The sequence below is a fragment of the Nothobranchius furzeri genome, chromosome 11 (assembly GCF_043380555.1).
Source record: "Nothobranchius furzeri strain GRZ-AD chromosome 11, NfurGRZ-RIMD1, whole genome shotgun sequence".
In the NCBI taxonomy this organism is placed as follows: domain Eukaryota; kingdom Metazoa; phylum Chordata; class Actinopteri; order Cyprinodontiformes; family Nothobranchiidae; genus Nothobranchius; species Nothobranchius furzeri.
The window spans coordinates 27,527,216-27,546,536 of NC_091751.1; the positions used below are offsets into that span (position 1 = coordinate 27,527,216).

General features: G+C 41.0%; 1 protein-coding gene across 2 annotated transcripts in view; it reads right to left on the reverse strand.

Moving 5' to 3' along the window:
• The window catches only part of vps50 (VPS50 EARP/GARPII complex subunit), a 224,695-nt gene that overhangs the window by 179,363 nt on the left and 26,011 nt on the right, over positions 1–19,321 (reverse strand). For both annotated transcript variants that reach the window (XM_054744890.2, XM_054744888.2), the window contains exons 6-9: positions 4,217–4,287; positions 1,721–1,838; positions 1,167–1,202; positions 787–869 (exon numbers count right to left, since the gene is read on the reverse strand). In XM_054744890.2, coding sequence (XP_054600865.1) covers positions 787–869; positions 1,167–1,202; positions 1,721–1,838; positions 4,217–4,287 — 308 coding nt within the window. The remainder of the gene's footprint in view (positions 1–786; positions 870–1,166; positions 1,203–1,720; positions 1,839–4,216; positions 4,288–19,321) is intronic.

The following is a 19,321-nucleotide window of genomic DNA, read 5'->3' on the forward strand; positions in this document are numbered from 1 at the left end:
CCATACTTTTATTCTCAGATGATTTTATAAGTGACGTTAGCATCAGACAAAGGTGTGTGTGTGTGTGTGTGTGTGTGTGTGTGTGTGTGTGTGTGTGTGTGTGTGTGTGTGTGTGTGCGTGCGTGCAAGCGTGTGTGTGTATAACCATCTGTAACTCATGGCTCACTGGCTGCCTGCCAGAGTCTCTAAATCTTGTAATTGGATGCTTTCTCAATAGGGAATAAGCAGCAATATGCTTAAAATGAAACTGCCAGCTGCATGCCTAACATACCGAGCTGTTCAGAGGAAAATAAATAACCTGGATTGTAGCAAGAAGAGCACTGAAACTGTCCTCAGACTGTGTTCCTTCTGTCGAGCTAAAAGCCAAAAAGACAATGCGTGAAGATGGAAAAAATCCTTTAAAAGCTATTTTTAACATCCCAACTCGATCAACAAACAGCCACGAGGAAATGCCCGTGTGCCAAACCGGAGGAAAAAAGTCCCCAAGTGAAAGTTCTCTAAACAGATCAATCAGGTTTAACCCTGAAAAAGAGAGGCAGAAACAAACAACAACAAAAACGTCTGGTGTTCATCGATCTGCCCTTCAAAGAAAAGACAAATTCAAAAATGACTAACATCTAAATGTCTTCGACCTGAGCAGAACTCGCATCTGATTATTCCAGGCAGACATATCCCAGAAAGATCGTATTTCCATCATAAATTTCCTCGTGCAGCTGGAGATGCAGGTCCAAGACCTTCTCCCACTGGACCCAGTTAAACCACAGGATCCACCTGTTATTACTGTACCTGATGCAGCTGTAGTGTTTGAAGGTGCTGGCGGCCTTTTGACATTCCAGACAGAGCTGGATAGCTCCCGGATAGTCTTCCTCCTGAGTGAGGAGGGCAGAAAGCTCATTTAATGTCTTTTCCAACTGTACCGCATTTTCTAAACAATTCAAAGGAAATCCATAATTATTCACTTCAGATGCAAACTAAAAAGGAATTAAATTAGCAATCCCACCATATGAGTCAAATAGTTCAATAAACAAAACATCAAACCTGGATCTGTGTCTGTGTAGCTGTTAGAGAATGTAGCTGAACTCCCAGTGTTATTTGACCTTTCAATTCAAACGTGTGTGTGCGTGCGTGCGTGCGTGCGAGTGTGTGTGTGTGTGTGTTTACAATACCTCAAGCATCTCGCTGAGTCGTACATCTGTTCTTTGCTGTTGGGTACAGAGCAAAAAAGTTAAAAATGAGTTGGAAATACTTCTTCAAAGAACCACCGCTGGCCCAACGTTTCACTTGCTTATATTGCCATTTACAGAAGATCATACCAAACTAAAAGTTAAAGGCTTAGCAAGAAACAAATATTTCCCGCCACTTTTCTTGCTAGAGTTTCTCTTTCTATTGAGAAATCAGGAAGTTATATTTGTCATTCCTCAGAGATAACAAGATGGGATCTCAGTATCTGTAAATCCCATTGAATAATATCCATTTATGTATTTTCAGAGATCAGGTGGGTATTGTTTGAATTATGCTGTCTCCAAACATTTACAACAGAAGCACAAATAATCACTACTTTCTGAGTTTCATTTGGATAAGTGGTTCATTTTCTGCTAAGAGAAAAAAACAAACAAAAACATTATAGTCCGCCTTTTGCCTTTTACCAGTGGGCAACCATCAAAAGTAGTTTGGAGTCAAATTTTCCTTCGACACAAATAACGGTGAGTGGTGATTGTACCAGGGTCTTGATGGTCCTTAGGGACTTGAGCAGGCCTGTCAGCAGTTGTCGCCTCCTCTGATTGGCTAACAGACCCAGGCTGGCCTCAGTGAACCCCTCCTTTGACACACGAAGTTGTCTTAGCAGGAAAAAGATCAGATGAGTTTCACATATTTTTATTCATTTTGAGATGATTTATACCCACAAACTATGACAATTAAGTATAAACAAAAACACCAGCAGGGATACAGCCGCAGTTCTGAAACAGACATGTAGATATTTAACATTTGAGTTTAATAAAACCAGAATGTAATCCTGATATGTAGAATAAATAAATAGTCTTGAACTAGAATATTGCAACAATTGCCAAAGAACACAGTTCTTTATGTATTTATTTATTTATCATTATTATTACTATTATTATTATTAGGGCTGCACGATATTAGGAAAACCTGCGATATGCGATAACATTGATTAATATTGCGATGATGATATTACGATGATATTACTGCCTGGCCAAAAAAAAGGTCACACACTAATATTTTGTTGGAGCACCTTTTGCTTTGATTGCGACACACATTCACTGTGGCGTTGTTTCAATAAGCTTCTGCAACGTCACCAGATTTATCTCCATCCAGTGTTGCATTAATGTATCACCAAGATCTTGCATAGATGATGGTAGAGTCTGACCGCTGCACAAAGTCTTCTCCAGCACATCCCAAAGATTCTCAGTGAGGTTAAGGTCTGGACTCTGTGGTGGCCAATCCATGTGTGAAAATGATGTCTCGCTCCCTGAACCACTCCTTCACTATCTGAGCCTGATGAATCCTGACATTGTCATATTGGAATACACCCGTGCCATCAGGGAAGATGGAATAACCTGGTCATTCCGGATATTCAGGTAGTCAGCTGACCTCATTCTTGGAGCACATCCTGTTGCTGAACCTAGACCTGACCAACCGCAGCAAGCCCAGATCATAGCACTGCCCCCACAGGCTCGTACAGTAGGCACTAGGCATGATGCGTGCATCACTTCATCTGCCTCTCTTCTTACCCTGATGCACCATCACTCTGGAACAGGGTCCATCTGGACTTATCAGACCAGTTTTTAATAATGCATTGGACAGCTCTTAACCCAGTTTTAGTTGTTTCTGCATTTCCTTAGATGTTTTCTGTGCTTGATGCAGGTGATCTGACCCTTCTCACACAAACTAACATATTTTCCATGACCACTAAATGTGTCTTTCCACATGGTTGTTTAAGAAAATGAAAAGTAAATAATTGCACCAGTAGGGTTAAATAACTTGTGTCCCGCTGGAAGATAATCACCCATTCAGTAATTATCCAATAGGCGCTCCTACCTATTTGCTAAGTTAAACCCAGGTGACCGCTTTTTTTTTTATATACAAGGGGAAATGATCATGGTTAGGAGACAGATACTTAGTATGCAGGGGTGGTGTGAACTAGAGCCCGACCGATATATCGGCCGGCCGACATTATCGGCCGATATTGGGGTCATTAACAGTATCGGCTCTTGGCCAAAAGACGGCCGATATGGCTGATATTGTGCTACCTATCCAGCAGATGGCACCAGCTTTATGAACTCGTTGTGTGGCTCCACTCCTTTGAACTTCGAACACAAATTATTGTTTTGGAACTTTTTTTTTTTAATTTATTCTCATTTATGTTTCTTATGTTCAATTATTTCCTGTCCAGGGTGAATAAGTTCACCAAGTTAACTTCCACAGGGTATTACTTTGTTACAAAGCACAAGTAATACGTTTTATATATTGCTGAATTTTTATTATTTCAATATTCTTATAGGGATCTTCTGTCCCTAAACTTGTGTGTGTTGTTAAATTCTCCAGAGTTAGCTAAGTCAGAAAAAACAATTTGTAACCAGTTGTTTTAGCATAAAGCAATGGAAGGGAAGGCTTGCATTCACCTACATAAAAAAACACTACAATGTATGTGAATTCACTTACATTGTTTTATGCTAAACTAAGAAAACCAACTGCTGCCAGATCATATTGGGCTGGTTATAAAATGCTTGTTCTGACTTGTCTAACTCTGGGGAATCTTAAAAGGACACAATTTTACTGAGTGGTGGAATATTCCTTTTAGTTAAAATGTATTTGTGGAAACCACAGTTTACAAGAAAAAACTTGAATGTTAGATTTATGCTGTAACTGAGTTTGTGTGTTTTGTTGTTTTTGAGATCTGCAAAATAAATCATAATTGCATTACTTGGAAACCCTAATGAGTTACTGACACAGATCTTTGGTGTGTAATAGAGAAATAAGTTTGCATCAAAAAGGCAGAGAGTGAAAGGTTTAAGTTTAAGAACATTTTTATTTCTTTTTTTTTTGTGAGGGAGATATATCGGCCATTATATCGGGTATCGGCCTTTGTTAAAAGTTTTATATCGGGATCGGTCCCAAAAAAAGCATATCGGTCGGGCCCTAGTGTGAACGAGCTGTTTGAGAGTGCAGGTAGAATATTACAGAATATCATTACCTTCTAGCATTAGTGCAAATGACTGCTGCCAGCTGCAGGTTGGTCTGTAGCGCCGTCACTCTCTCCAGTTCCTGCAAACATGGATAATGATTGTGGTTAAAATGACAATCACTAAAACAAAGAAGCATTACTTATCTTTATTTGTCATTATATACACTGAACAAAAAAATAAACACAACACCTTTGTTTTTGCTCCCATTTTTCATGAGATGGACTTAAAGATCTAAAATTCATTCCAGATACACAATATCACCATTTCTCTCAAACATTGTTCACAAATCAGTCTAAAGCACTTCTGCTTTGCTGAGATAATCCATGCCACCTCACAGGTGTGCCACATCAAGATGCTGATCTGATATCATGAGTAGTGCACAGGTGCACCTTAGACTGCCCACAATAAAAGGCCACCCTGGAATGTGCAGTTTTGTCTCACAGCAAAATGCCACAGATGCCACAAGCATTGAGGGAGTGTGCAATTGGCATGCTGACAGCAGGAATGTCAACCAGATCTGTTGCTCATGCATTGAATGTTCATTTCTCCACCATATGCCATCTCCAAAGGCATTTCAGAGAATATGGCAGTACATCCAACCGGCCTCACAACCGCAAACAATGTGTAACCACACCAGCCCAGGACCTCCACATCCAGCAGGTTCACCTCCAAGATCGTCTAAGACCAGCCACTCAGACAGCTGCTGAAACAATTGGTTTGCATAACCAAACAATTTCTGCACAAACTGTCAGAAACCGTCTCAGAGAAGCTCAACTGCATGCTCGTCGTCCTCATCGGGGTCTGACATAACTCCAGCTCGTCGCCGTAACAGACTTGAGTGGGCAAATGCTCACATTCGATGGCATCTGGCACGTTGGAGAGGTTTTCTCTTCACGGATAAATCTCGGTTTATATCGTTCAGGGCAGATGGCAGACGGTGTGTGTGGCGTCGTGTGGGTGAGCGCTTTGCTGATGTCAATGTTGTGGATCGAGTGGCCCATGGTGGTGGTGGGGTTATGGTATGGGCAAGCATCTGTTATGGATGAAGAACACAGGTGCATTTTATTGATGGCATTTTGAATGCACAGAGATACCGTGATGAGATCCTGAGGCCCATTGTTGTGCCGTACATCCATGAACATCACCTCATGTTTCAGCAAGATAATGCACGGCCCCATGTTGCAAGGATCTGTACACAATTCTTGGAAGCTGAAAATGTCCCAGTTCTTGCATGGCCAGCATACTCACCGGACATGTCACCCGTTGAGTATGTTTGGGATGTGCTTGACAGCGTGTACCAGTTCCCAATAATATCCAACAACTTCGCACAGCCATTGAAGAGGAGTGGACCAACATTCCACAGGCCACAATTGACAATCTGATAAACTCTATGCGAAGAAGATGTGTTGCACTGCATGAGGCAAATGGTGGTCACACCAGATACTGACCGTTTCTGAGTCCCCAGATCCCCAATAAAGCAAAAAACTGCACATTCCAGGGTGGCCTTTTATTGTGGGCAGTACACCTGTGCACTACTCATAATGTCAGATCAGCATCTTGATGTGGCACACCTGTGAGTTGGGATGGATTATCTCAGCAAAGCCCAGGTGCTCACTATCACACATTTAGACTGATTTGTGAACAATGTTTGAGAGAAATGGTGATATTGTGTATCTGGAATGAATTTTAGATCTTTAAGCCCATCATATGAAAAATGGGAGCAAAAAAAGTGTTGCATTTAAATTTTTGTTCAGTGTATAAGCAATACATGCCTCAAATATTATAATTTCCCAAACACATCACCTCCCAATACCAGTTCAATGGTACAAACACCAGTTCCCACAACCTTACGTAGTACTACTGTGTAAGGGTGGGTTAAATTGGCATACTGGAAGTCAAGTTCAAGAATTGAATAACTTTCAAAACACAGTCAGAGAAAACCTTCAGATGTGTGACATTCAGAGGAGCATTGATGAGCACTCTGCTCTGAGAGTTCAGCGATTTTCCCACTACAGTGACCTCTTCTGAGTGCAACAACATCCTCAGACGAGGTTGACATTTCTACTCATCTGTCCTCTTTTATTTTCTTGATCCGCCAGATGTCATGCCCGAGGTGTGAAAAGCTGGCTGGCTCTGTTTTTTTTTTTTTCATATGAACCCTTCAAAAATAAAAGGTCCTGTGTTCTTAGGATGTTCCTTATAACAGTGTCAGATGAAAACCAAACCTGATAACAGAATATGGTCTGAGGAAACTATCTAGTCATGGTAATAAAAATAAACAAATATTCTTGAGTCATAATACAGATCTTGATAAAACCTAAGAAATGTTTTGAGATGTTTAGTAAATAGCCAAGATTGTCTTTGGACAGACAATATCCATGTGATCCTTTTATGGAGTGAGACTAAATCCACTTGGTGGAACTCTGGTTTCATCAACAGCCCCAAGCAGGAAAATCCATTCCAAGGCAGGCAGTATATCAGCACATCTACTTACTGAGAGATATTTACAGATCCACCTTATTCCTAGCCCCCAAAATCCTTTGCGTGAAATATGCGACCACCTCTGGTCCAGAGTCAGGTTTACATGGCGGCCATAGATGGATGATGTGATCTGTTCGCGCTAATCCACTTTTTATGGACTTTTTAGAGACGTAAACTATGTGGGAACGCTAGCTGCCACAGCCCAAACACCAAGACTGTTACAGTCCCTCTGCCTACTGCAACAGAGGGTGGAGGACAGTGGTAGCTCGTCCATATCAAAATCTGACCATCATTCAGCAGATTTTTTGTTCTATACTGTATTGTTGGTTTTAATACTGTGTTGAATGTTTTTATTTGTGTTATATATATTTCTTTCCTTTGGTAATGTGAGCTTCTGCAACAAAAGACAATTTTTTTCCCCCTCTGGGATTAACCCATTCACTGCCATTGACGACTAAAGTGGTCAATTGCATTTTTTAACGGGGCTGGCCTGGGAATGAGCTCTAAAGCTAATCTTCACCCATGTGTGTCACACGTCACGTGATCAGGAAGCAGAAAATCCATGAATTAGGAGATTGTTTTGGGATGCGAGGCGCTAACCGGAAAGGCTTCAGCAGCTCACACTTCGACAACAAATTTTCAAAGAACGGAAAAAGCTAGAAACACACAGATTCTTCCTGATATAAGAAGTGAGTCTACTCTTTTTTTCGTAGTTTTGGTGTTTACATGGTCAAGGAGCATAATATTCTATCACTCTTCAAAAAAACTGTAAAAACGCTCAAAGACGCTGGCAGTCAGGGTCTTTTTGTCCCGAAAACGGCTGTTAGTTAATAAGTTAAAGTCTTTTGAGTTGAGTTGAGTTGAGTTGAGTTGAATTGAATTGAATTGAAATGAAATGAATTGAATTGAAGTAGATGTGTTTTTGTACAAACCAACTTGAACCTCTACTTGGTCAAACTCCTGACTCAGGACTGACTCACAGTCGAACCATCTGAACAATCACTTAATAATAAAATCTCCTGCCCTGAAAATCACCTCATCAAATCCTCCTTAACGGAACAGACCACTTCATCCGACCTTTTCACCCACTCAACAACCTAACATTAACGTTTAAAAACAGTTCATTAGGCATTTAGCATTACAATGGTAAATGTCCCTGTGTACTGACAGGTGTGTAAAAGCTAACACGACTCATCAGGTCCAGCTAAGAAATTATTTCATGAACTGAATCCAGCTGATGGACTCACATGCTGTAAACTCTAACTCATTACCTCCCTTTAATTAATCTGCTATTTATTTCACCATGCCTTCACTTTGGAGCACCGTAATTAACCAAGTGTGTTTCATGTCCTGGCTCACCTAAAGATTCCCACTGAGGTCCAGGACTCAGTCCCGGCTACAATCCTAAACTTTTTATTATTGAAAATGTAAAAATCTGAAAAGTAATTTTAAAGTTTAAATACTAAAAATTATTCAAATACCGACCAGTATGTTTTTTTACTACTCCCCTCCAAGCAAAACGGTGTCTTTGTTGAGCCTACTTGCGACTGCCATTAACACCACACAGTAGAAGAACAAACAATAATCTCATCATAAAGGGCAGAAACACTTGGAGCTTCTGATATGTGCACTGGAAAAGACTAGGAGAGCAAGAACACTCTTGAATACGAGTGGAAACAAAACACACATCGATAGAGACATGTGTTCATACGTCAAAGCTCTGAGCTGTCTACCCTATCCGTGAGGTACAGTTAGCCTAACGGATTCAGCTCAAACTGTCTGAAAAATAAAAAACAGTACCGGCACAAAGGTTGGACCCCCTTCATGGATTAAGACCCAGATATGCTTATCACGTCATGATCAGAACACGACAGATTTGGAAAACCTCCTTCAACGTGAAGGGAATCGTGATGTTGTTCAATAGGCTCACTGAATAATGGTTTGTTCAGCTGTTTTCCACACAGAGAGACGCTTTGCTAAGTCCTCACAACTCTATTTATCCTTTGCACGTGATGTCAAACTGATCATAGGAGCGCTCCATTTGCCATGATGGACGGCGGAGAAACAGTTTATGCACGTTGAAACTCCCGTCAAGCTTATCAAAACAAGCCAGTTTGTAGCCTTATGTCTCTTTTATGTTGGTGATTTCATAGTAAAATGGTCATTTGTTATGCGGATGGCTGGGTTGGGTAAGATTAACATTTGTTTCTAATGATGACGATATGGGCTGACTGTGATGGACCTGAAATGATAAATATGTGTTGACTTATTTACTACTGATAATCCAATGTTCACTATGGAGGATGTGCGTTACCGTCCACTATAGTTAATTACTCGATGCTAGTAATTTTGGTGCAATGTAAGATTACATGTGTGAAAATTACGTTATTTATTTAGGGTGAAGAGTTTCGTTATTATAAAAAATCTATCCCTCCGCACCGGTGTGAGAATAGCAGCTGAATCCGGTGAACCAACGGCAGCAAAAACTGGTAGGGATCCAGACTCTTCATTTTAGTTTTTTTTTAATCAGCTCAAGCTCTTTTGCACGTATCTTTCACTTATATAAATAAAATATTTGCTTACCATATGCTTTCTTGTGCTACAGTTAGGGTCAGCTCACCATTCTGGATTAAATCTGCTGGTTCGACGTTTATCATCACGGCTTACACCTACAGCTGGCTGCTCCAACAACGTGCACACCTGACCTCTGACCCTGTTAACGTACTGTAAGATGTCGCTACTGCGCTCTCAACCGTATCACCAGATATGGTTAAAGTCGGACTTGCAGGTTAAAGGCTCCTTTTCATTTTAACATTTTAAATGTTAATTTGTTGCATTGGAATACTATTTAAAATAAACAAAATAAGTGACCGTTAGTGTGTGTGTGTGTGTGGGGGGGGGGGGGGGGGGGGGGGGCAACAAAAGCCTGGTGGTCCGCCATGCCTATAAAGCACTTATTTTTTTATGGCACCACAGATATATTGAACCATTCAATTATCATCCAGCCCTACCCCTATTAGTTAACACATTAAAGCAGCAAACCAGTGTTTCCCTCCTTACAGGAGCTATGTATGTAGTTTTTAGAAATCCATAAAAATGATAGTCTTCTCATGTACTGTGATATAATCTATGCAATGCGTCTTTTTTTTTTTTTTTTTTTTTTTTTTGTTAAGCCCGTCCCTTGTCCTGTAGAGTTCCTTGTAATTTTTATTGTGGAGATAATAACTGTAAAACAAATAGTTTTAGCTCTGTTTGCTGGCTAGAGGTGTTCAGTAACAAGAGGCGTTGCTTTACACCATAAATAAGGAAGTGAAAACGTCTTAAAGTGCGATAGAATTGTCAGCAACTAGACGGTAACGTCAGATCAAAAATACCCTGATTTTAGCTTTAAGAGGTTATTAACTGGCGTGACCTGGATCTGTGCTGTACATAATAGTGATAGAAACAATGATAATGGTTCTGGCACCAGGATAATCTTTGACTTGAAACCAAATCATGCTTTCTGAGCACGTACAGAGGCCACGTGTCCCTGGGGACAACAGCAGTGATCAGAATGGCCACTGTGCAACTATGAATCATATTAGATTCTTAGCGACTATACACAGCAAGGCTGATGCAGGATTAAACGGACTAAAGTCCCATGGCTGTGTGTTTTCCATCGACATACATACATATATATATATATATATATATATATATATATATATATATATATATATTAGGGATGAGCGAGTACACCACTATCTGTATCTGTATCTGTTACACCATCTAAATTATCTGTATCTGTATCTGTACTCGGAGTGGGCATGGCCTAACCCGGAATTGGGTGTAGTTTAACCGGAAGTGGGTGTGGTTTACATCAATACGTTATTTTAAGTCTGATCAGAAGTTGCTATGTGTATTGTTAATTTGAAAACAATTTACAGAGCAGCCTCAGAGTTGAGATTAAATGTTTTTGATCACAATAGTAAAGGAACTATTACAGAACAAGTTTTTCAATAAAATCGTAACATTAATACTTAAGTGCATGAATTAAGAGAGAGAGAGTGAAGAAAAGATATTTTCTATAGCGCCTCTCAAGATAAAAATCACAAGGCGCTTCACAAAAACAAAACATGTAAAATAGAAAAAAGAATTTAGAAAATGATTAAAATATATTTCAAATGAGCAAAAAATAGACAATTGTGATAAAAAAATGTAAAGAAAGAGAGAGAGTGAATAGGAAAGAGGGAGTGGATCCTGAGGAAGAGGGGAGAGAGAGAGAGAGAGAGAGGAAAAAACCCGACCGGAGCGGAAGCAGTGACGCAGCACAAGCCGTTTTTAGCTCTGTCTTGTCAAATGCACCCTGTACGTTACGAAAAAATAACTTTAAATAACTTTAAAGTAACTTTGAAAAGAAGCAAACTGAAGAAAACATAGGGAGTACTGAAGAAACGTGAACAGTGAAGCAAGCACAGAGATATCCGTTACTGTCTGTGTGTGTGCGTGGATGGACCGGACGCGGGCTGAGCAGAGCTCCCGGCTGCAGTTTTGTGTGTAGGGAGGGGTGGGCGCTCTATTTGACTGGCTTATCACAGAGCGTGAAAACAGTCAGTTACCCAATGAGGATTTTCCTTCAGCACGATTACAGATATTTACGAGTTTTACTTGTTTCATGCTCGTACTCATCAAAAATGCTTTATCCGTACCGGATACTCGTCTGAAACGAGTATCCGGCTCATCCCTAATATATATATATATGGACAATTGGTTTCCGTAGGCCAACACGTTTTTGAGGAAAAATGGGAGGTGGCCACCACCGCCATTTTGACCGTGTCACAGGTTCTGTCAAGCCCAGACAATTCCACAAAAGGGAAGAGAGGAGGAGCTGAGGGTGGGGCTGTAAGGCTGGGATCAAATGACGACACCCGGTCAAACTAGCTACACGCTAACCTGCAAATAACCCGAAGCTAACGCGGAGGTGGGAGCTAAGCTAATGGAGGTACCTACCTAGCTACAACCAGAGCTAAATCTGTGGAACACCAGCGAGTTATTTCCTTAATGAAAATATATTTTGCTTTGAGCAAGTTTTAATTTTTAACGTACCGTTTTTTCCGGACTATAAGTCGCTCCGCAGTATAAGTCGCACCAGCCATAAAAAGTATAATGAAGAAGAAAAAAACATATATGAGTCGCACTGGACTATAAGTCGCATTTTGGGGGAAATTGTATTATTTTTCTTACAAAATCTGCGACCAAGCGTTTCATATTGAAAGACAAGTACTGGTAATAATAACAGAATAAACAAAGCACGCGCAGCAGCGCGCCATGGTCTCCAGCAGAGGATGGCGGTGTTTGAAACCCTCCCAGCAGGACAGGGGAGCTCATTCCTGGGTTGGAGCTGGCCCGCAGCAGCGTGCCACAGGCTGCAGCAGGTGATGGCGGGGCAGAGGAGCTGAAATCTGGGCCGGATCCAGTGCGCAACAGGCTCCGGCAGTTGATGTCTGTGTGTTTATAATTTCCTGCGGGGCAGGTGAGCTGAAACCTGGGTCGGATCCAGCCCGCAGCTGCGCGCCACAGTCTCCAGCAGAGGATGGCGTAGGGCTGGGCGATATGGCAAAAATAGAATATCACGATTTTTCCAATATTTTATCACGATTTCGATTTTATCACGATTTTTTATCCATGAATAGCATAACTTCAATTGCGTATTAAAGAAGAGAAACAATTAATAAATAAACATTTATTCATATTAGGGATAATCAGCACAGTGCTAACACACTTATATTTTAAACTCACACCAGAGATGATAAAAGCCCTGAGAGAAACAATTAAAAAAATCAGTTTTTCTCGTTTTTCAAGTAACTTAACATAAATTAAAATCGTAAACATATTTAAAGTGCAAACATGTCAATTGCAAACGTACTGTGCAAACTTCTTCAAAATACTATGTAGCTCCCAGTTGCTCATGTAGTGGATAGTTAAGCTCAAATACGGCTCTGATGTGCGGCTGGACCAGAGATCGCTTGTGGTAGCAAAAAACTGCGCATTCTGAATATTTTCTGCAACAAGTCTCTAAATAAAGTAAAATTTTCCAGTGCAGATTGGAGACAACCCATAGAAGCACTGATTTGATCTCATTTCAGAGAAAAATAGAACAGGTTAGATGCACCTAATAAATAAAATTACTAACAAACTCAGGAATCTTTCTTTGCTTCACTGTTCTGGTGCTGAAAGCATCACTAATGCGGATCAAAGGAGATACACAGATGAATGCACGTCTTATTATTTGGAAACTACATTTACTGCAGCTGGCAGAGGCAGAGGTTGTTTCTATTGATACACGGAGTTTACAGAATCATTTTAAATGTTAATCGGGGAAGACTGCAGGAGGGAGCGGTAAAAACAAGAAACTACGAGTCTGATGAAACCCGCTGGTTTTCCATCAGGCAGTCACGGGGCAGCTCCAACGACCCAGTGACCAAGCTCAGTCCGGTACCGACACCGGCTCGGCAGAGGGTGGACGAGCCGAGGTGACGTCGTGCTCTGCTTAAGAAGAAGTGTTATTTTCCTGCTTCAGAAGAAGCGTCCAACTTGTGTTTTTACGTTTTCTCTGAGACATGTCACGTCGCTAAGTTGTTAGCGCCACGCGCTAAGGAAACCCTACGTTCCTCTTCAGAACGAAAACCTCGTTGTCTCTCAGCCGCGGCGAAGCCATGTTTGTTCACACACAGGTGAAAACAAGCGGGGCACTAATATATTACTATGACTCACTCTGATTGGTTAAGGGTCAAACAAAGGCGTGTCATTCGCCTGAGGTAAGTTCCATTTTCATTCAGAGGCAGAAATTCAACAGCAGAGCTGTGAATCGTGATAAAACGGTCTCTCAAAAATGACAGACCGTCAGATGTGTAGATCGTAAAACGGTCTAAAATCGTCATATCGCCCAGCCCTAGGATGGCGGTGTTTGAAACCCTCCCAGCGGGACAGGGGAGCTCATTCCTGGGTTGGAGCTGGCCCGCAGCAGCGTGCCACAGTCTCCAGCAGGTGATGGCTGCGTGTTTTTTATTCCCAGCGGGGCAGGGGAGCTCATTCCTGGTCTGGAGCCGGCCCGCAGCAGCGTTGTATAGCCTACATAATTTGGTATATAAATCGCTCCGGAGTATAAGTCGCAGGACCAGCCAGACTATGAAAATAAGTATGACTTATAGTCCGGAAAATATGGTAGTTATTAGTATTTGAGATAAATTAGCAGGCTAAATACATTTCATATATTTCTAAAATGTAATACTTGTTTGTATCTTGTACAGCCAAGTAGCCTTTATTCTGGACTCGGTACAATCCACCAAAGTAGAGATATTATACAGATGAAGTAAGCACAAGATAACTTACTGGAAGAAACGGAATTATCATGAGAATCAGAACAAGAGAGCCTGACAACAGTCATGTGAAAATAATAATTAAAAAGTATGTATGTATAATAGAAATAAAAATATATTAGAATTAGTGTAACTCACAGTGATCCAAACAATAAATCAGCCATAGCTGATTACCAATCATGAAATGAGGTCTGGGAGTTTTTAAGTTTCATTCTTTTATTACATTTTTTTCTTAGATCTGTTAAAAGGTCACCATGGCAGCCTGTGTGTCTTCAACGTCAGCTACACAAAGCAGCAAGTGTAACGCCGGGGACACACGGGCAGCCGAAGCACCGTAAAACGGGGACCGCCTTCATTCGGCGCCCTTGTTATCCTATTCTATAGACCACATGGGCCGCCGAAGCGCCGCATGTGCCTCGCGCTCCAGCCCGCGCCGTGCAGCAATCGTTTCGGCGTCTGCTCTATTTTTTTCGCGAGCCGCGGGTGAACCGCGTCAATTCTGGCAGGAAGTCAAACCTAGACATAAGTATCGGATTAGATTTGTGCCAACAGGATCAAGAAAAACACTTTGAAGATCAAACAAATATTAAGACATTGAGAGAAAAAAAATTGTTTCAAAAGAAAAACTTACGATCTGAATCAGATTCTTAAAATGATCAAGAAAAACACTTTGATGGTCAAACAAAAATTAAGAAATTGACAGAACAAAAATATTGACTAAAGGAAAAAAAATGTTTCAAAAGTAAAACTTACTATCTGAATCAACTTCTTCAAATGAGTAACAAAATATGTTTCCTTTTTCTGTTTGCCTCTATGTGTTTTTTTATCAGTTTCCTTAGTTTCATTGTCGCTGCTCAGAGCTTTGCTCTCACTACCAGATTTGCACTTACACTTTCTGGCTTTCTCCTTTGCAATCCCTGAGTTTTTGGTTGCAATTCTGGCACAAACCTTTCGGGTGGGTGGGACTTCTGAGAAGTTAAATTACTGGACAATCTTCTCTGCCTCCTGAGCTACTGCTGTCAAATTATAAATGTTGGTGCACAATTATAGTCTGAGAAATAATCACAGTTTCACAATTATCGCAATTATTTAACATGAAATGATTTCCCCTCTGTATTAACAAAAATAAATCACACGCGCACACACACATTCTATAAAGTATTGATAAAGTTCGTAATTCCATTTTATAAAGGTTTTGAACTCCAGATAGTGTTTATTGTTGGTTTTCAGAGATTCAGGAGTATGTCGTACCCTTTGATACGGGTTGTTAGGTCTCTGTGTGACTGGCGTCAGAGCTTGGTCCGCATTGCCAGCAATAAGTTGGACTTATTTTCGGTGAGAGTTGGACTCCGCCAATGCTGCCCTTTGTCACCGATTTTGTTCATAACTTTGTGGACAAGATTTCTAGGTGCAGCCAAGGTGTTGATGGGATCTGTTTTTATGAGACTGGTGGTCGAAATGAGTTTTCTGCGCAGGGTGACTGGCTTTTCTCTTAAAGAGAAGGTGAGAAGCTCGGCCATCTAAGAGGGGCTCCAAGTAAATCATCTCCAGACGGAGAGGAGCCAGTTGAAGTTGCTCGGGCATCTGGTTAAGATCCCTCCTGGACTCCTCCTTGGTGAGGTATTTCAGGCACATCCATATCATTTATATCAAGTAGATGATGTGGTCCTGTTTGCTTCATCGGAATATGATCTCCGACTTTTGCTTGAGCGGTTCGCAGCCGAGTGTGAAGCAGCAGGGATGAGAATCAGGTCCTCTAAATCCGAGAACATGGTCTTAAATCGGGAAAGGGTAGAACGCCTTCTGCGAGGTCCTGCCCCACGTGGAAGAGTAAATTGGGGCCTTGTTCATGAGTGAAAGAAAGATGGAGCGTGAGGTAGATAGGTGGACTGGTGTTGTGTCTGCAGTGATGTGGGCGTTGTACCGTTCTGTCATGGGGAAGAGAGACCTGAGGTGGAAATCAAAGCTCTCGATTGACCGGTCGATCTACAATCCTACCCTCACTTATGGTCACGAGTTTTGGGTAGTGACCAAAAGAATGACATTGTGGATACTGGCGGTCGAAATGAGTTTTCTGCGCAGGGTGACTGGCTTTTCTCTTAAAGAGAAGGTGAGAAGCTCGGCCATCTAAGAGGGGCTCCAAGTAAATCATCTCCAGACGGAGAGGAGCCAGTTGAAGTTGCTCGGGCATCTAGTTAAGATCCCTCCTGAACTCCTCCTTGGTGAGGTATTTCAGGCACATCCAACTGGGAGAAGACCTAAAGGAAGACCCAGGACACGCTGGAGGGACTATGTCTCTCAGCCTTGGGATTCCCCCAGAGGAGCTGGCCAATGTGGCCGGGGAGAGGGAAATCTGGGTCTCACTGTTTAGGCTGCTGCCCCCACAACCCGACCCCAGATAAGTGGCTGAAAATAAATGGATGGATGAATTTATATCAGCTAGAAGCAAATCATTGAACTTTGATTAATGCATGGTGAATAAAATGAAGTGGTTTGTTTCTAAATATTATTGGTCAATAACTGACAAATAACTAAAGATATAATTAAAGCATTCAATTTGGTGCAGGATTTGTTCAGAGCTTTGTTAAAATCTGGAGTTACTGTGGTGAACGTTCACCTCTAAAGAAAATATCAGGTCAGAAAGCAGCCCACCCCACATGAGAGACCACTTAAACATCTGGAGGAAGTGCATAGATTCTAGCAGGTTTATAAGGGAACGGGAAATGATTTCTACATGTGAAAAATGAAGAAATATCAAGGTTTTAGACTAACAGTATCAGGAAGGACAGCTACAAATTAGGATTTAAGCAGCCATTCCATATAACCTTTTCAGGAATCAGGCAAAAACAGCGCCAATCTGTCACGATACGAGGATGGTTAGGACCCAAAAATGCAGGTACCCAGGATGACACGAGGCAGGAGATGATATATAAAGAAAAATCCTTTTATTTTGTAGGATGAACAAAAGAATAAAGCCTGACAGCATTACCACAATGGACCGACACAACACAGAGACAAGACAGGGCTTATATAGACTGGGAGGAGCAATTAGGGAAACAGGCAGCAGGTGTGTGGAGTGAGGGCTGGAGGGAAAGCAGGTGAATACAATTAACTAAATGGGGAACAGAACCAGAGGAGGGCAGAAAAACCTAAAACTATAAAACACAAAACTAAACCTAAAGACTGAGGGAAGGACTCACACACACATACACACACTGAAATAAAAGGCCTATATAAACTGAGGTGGGGAGACTAAGAGACATGAAAAAAACCAGGAGGGAGCTGGGGACAAAAAGGCTGGAGCTACAAAGACACAGAACGTGAAGGAACACCTGGAGGGGCTGGGGATGACCGAATGAACACAGGACCTGGGAGGAATGATTTAAAGGGCTACAAACAGGAGACACATAAATGAGACACAGCCAAAGGACACATGAGGGCCCTATGAGACACAAAAGGGGAATCTAGAGAGGAATGGAGAACACAAGGAGACACATGAGGACGCAGACCATGACACAATCTGGATACAAACAGATGAAAATGACAAACTACATGAAATGTGAATAAACCCAGTGGTAATCACACTTTAAGCTATGGCAAATCTGCAAAACACGCTAGCTTTTCAACCTAAGGACAGTCAAAGAACTCTCACCCCTATTGTCAGCTATCACCCCTAGGCCACGCCCCCAATATGAGAACCTGCATTGCCAGAGGAAATGAGCAAGCGCTCAACACCAGTCAATGTTTTAAGCTAGCTGATGTCACTGGTTTGTCCCGAGGTGGGGTTAGGGGTAGCTACTAGGGCTCAAGCCCTGGATGTTTTCTGAAAAGCCCCAAATCTAACTTTGACTTTTGAAGAGGTAAAAATAAATAAATAAATAAATCGCTTAGAAGCGCCGTGCAGTACAAAGGCCACCAGAGAGGGCACAGCTGCATAGTGTAGCCTGCATACAGCCTACTGGAGTCTCTCCAGAATAAGAAACCTAAAAGCTGTGCCTGAGAGCCAGGCTTGGAAAGGTTGAAACATGGATGTTAGGAAGGTTTTGTTTGTTTTTTGGACTAAAAGAACCACAAAAGATTTAAAGCAAAAGATGGGATGAATTAAGTTTGTGCATCTTATTTAAAATGTGTCATTTTTCCTGGAAGGAAAATGAATGAGAGCAAAATAAAGTTACGTAGTCTCATGGGAAGAATCCACTCAAGCTGGGATAATTATCATTAATAGGAAAATAATAAAGAGCTGATGCTCTCTGGGTTACTGAAGAGAAAATGAGTAAAGCAGAAGTATAGTTGGTACATGAAATAAATGAAATGAATAAATTACTTATTTAGTTAAGTGTATGGAATTTATTTAATCATTGTAATTCTCGGGTTTTCTTCATACCCTCCCATTAAAGGAAAACAAACAGCTGTCACTGAAATGTGTTCCTACTGACAAAAGTAAAATCATGGCACTGCTTTCAAACTGTGCTTCAGCAGAAATATTAAAGACAACCATGGTCCATAAACTATTGTGTTGAGCAGAACTTTGAGGAGATATCTGCACATGTTGACAGGTGTTTTAACCCTCAGCTCACTGGCGAAGTGGTCTCATTTTTTGGGACTGTTTTGGTTTAATTATTTTTTCAACCACAATTCAAAAGCAAAGTTTTACAAGAACCTAGTTGTAAATATTTTACTTTCAGATGCCAGCAGGGTTTGTGGTGTTTTGATTTATCCTATGATTTTTCCTTTTTCATACTCATCTCATGTAAATATTAGGACCAAGACCTTTGCAGTTCAGTTTATTGTGCCAGCAGCACATGCTGCTGTTGAACAACGGCTGTAGAGCTTTCTAATTTTAACAATTTTTGCCCAATTATGATTTAGGTATTTTCTATTTGCTATCATTTGAGTTTCTAATTATTTCAGTGACTTCTGTGAATGTATTCTTTTCTTTAATGGAGAGATATGAATAAATGTGAGGATTAGTGTATAAATATGGCTCAAATCCTAATGTATCGATGTCCTAATAAGGATTTGTGTTCACAGCACTGTATATAGGCTGATAATACATTTATTATATCATCACATCAGTTCATAAATGTAATCAAGTGCTTTTTGTCTGCTTTAAGATGGTCAAAATGTGAAAGTTGAACAGTTTCATTTAAAGGTAGAAAAATCACTCATCTGGGCTAAGCCCCGGATCTTTTTCAATCCTAAATCCGCCCCTGGATTTGCCCATTGCAGCTTCAATTTTTTCCACATGTGTTTTATTATAATCTGGGGCTACAT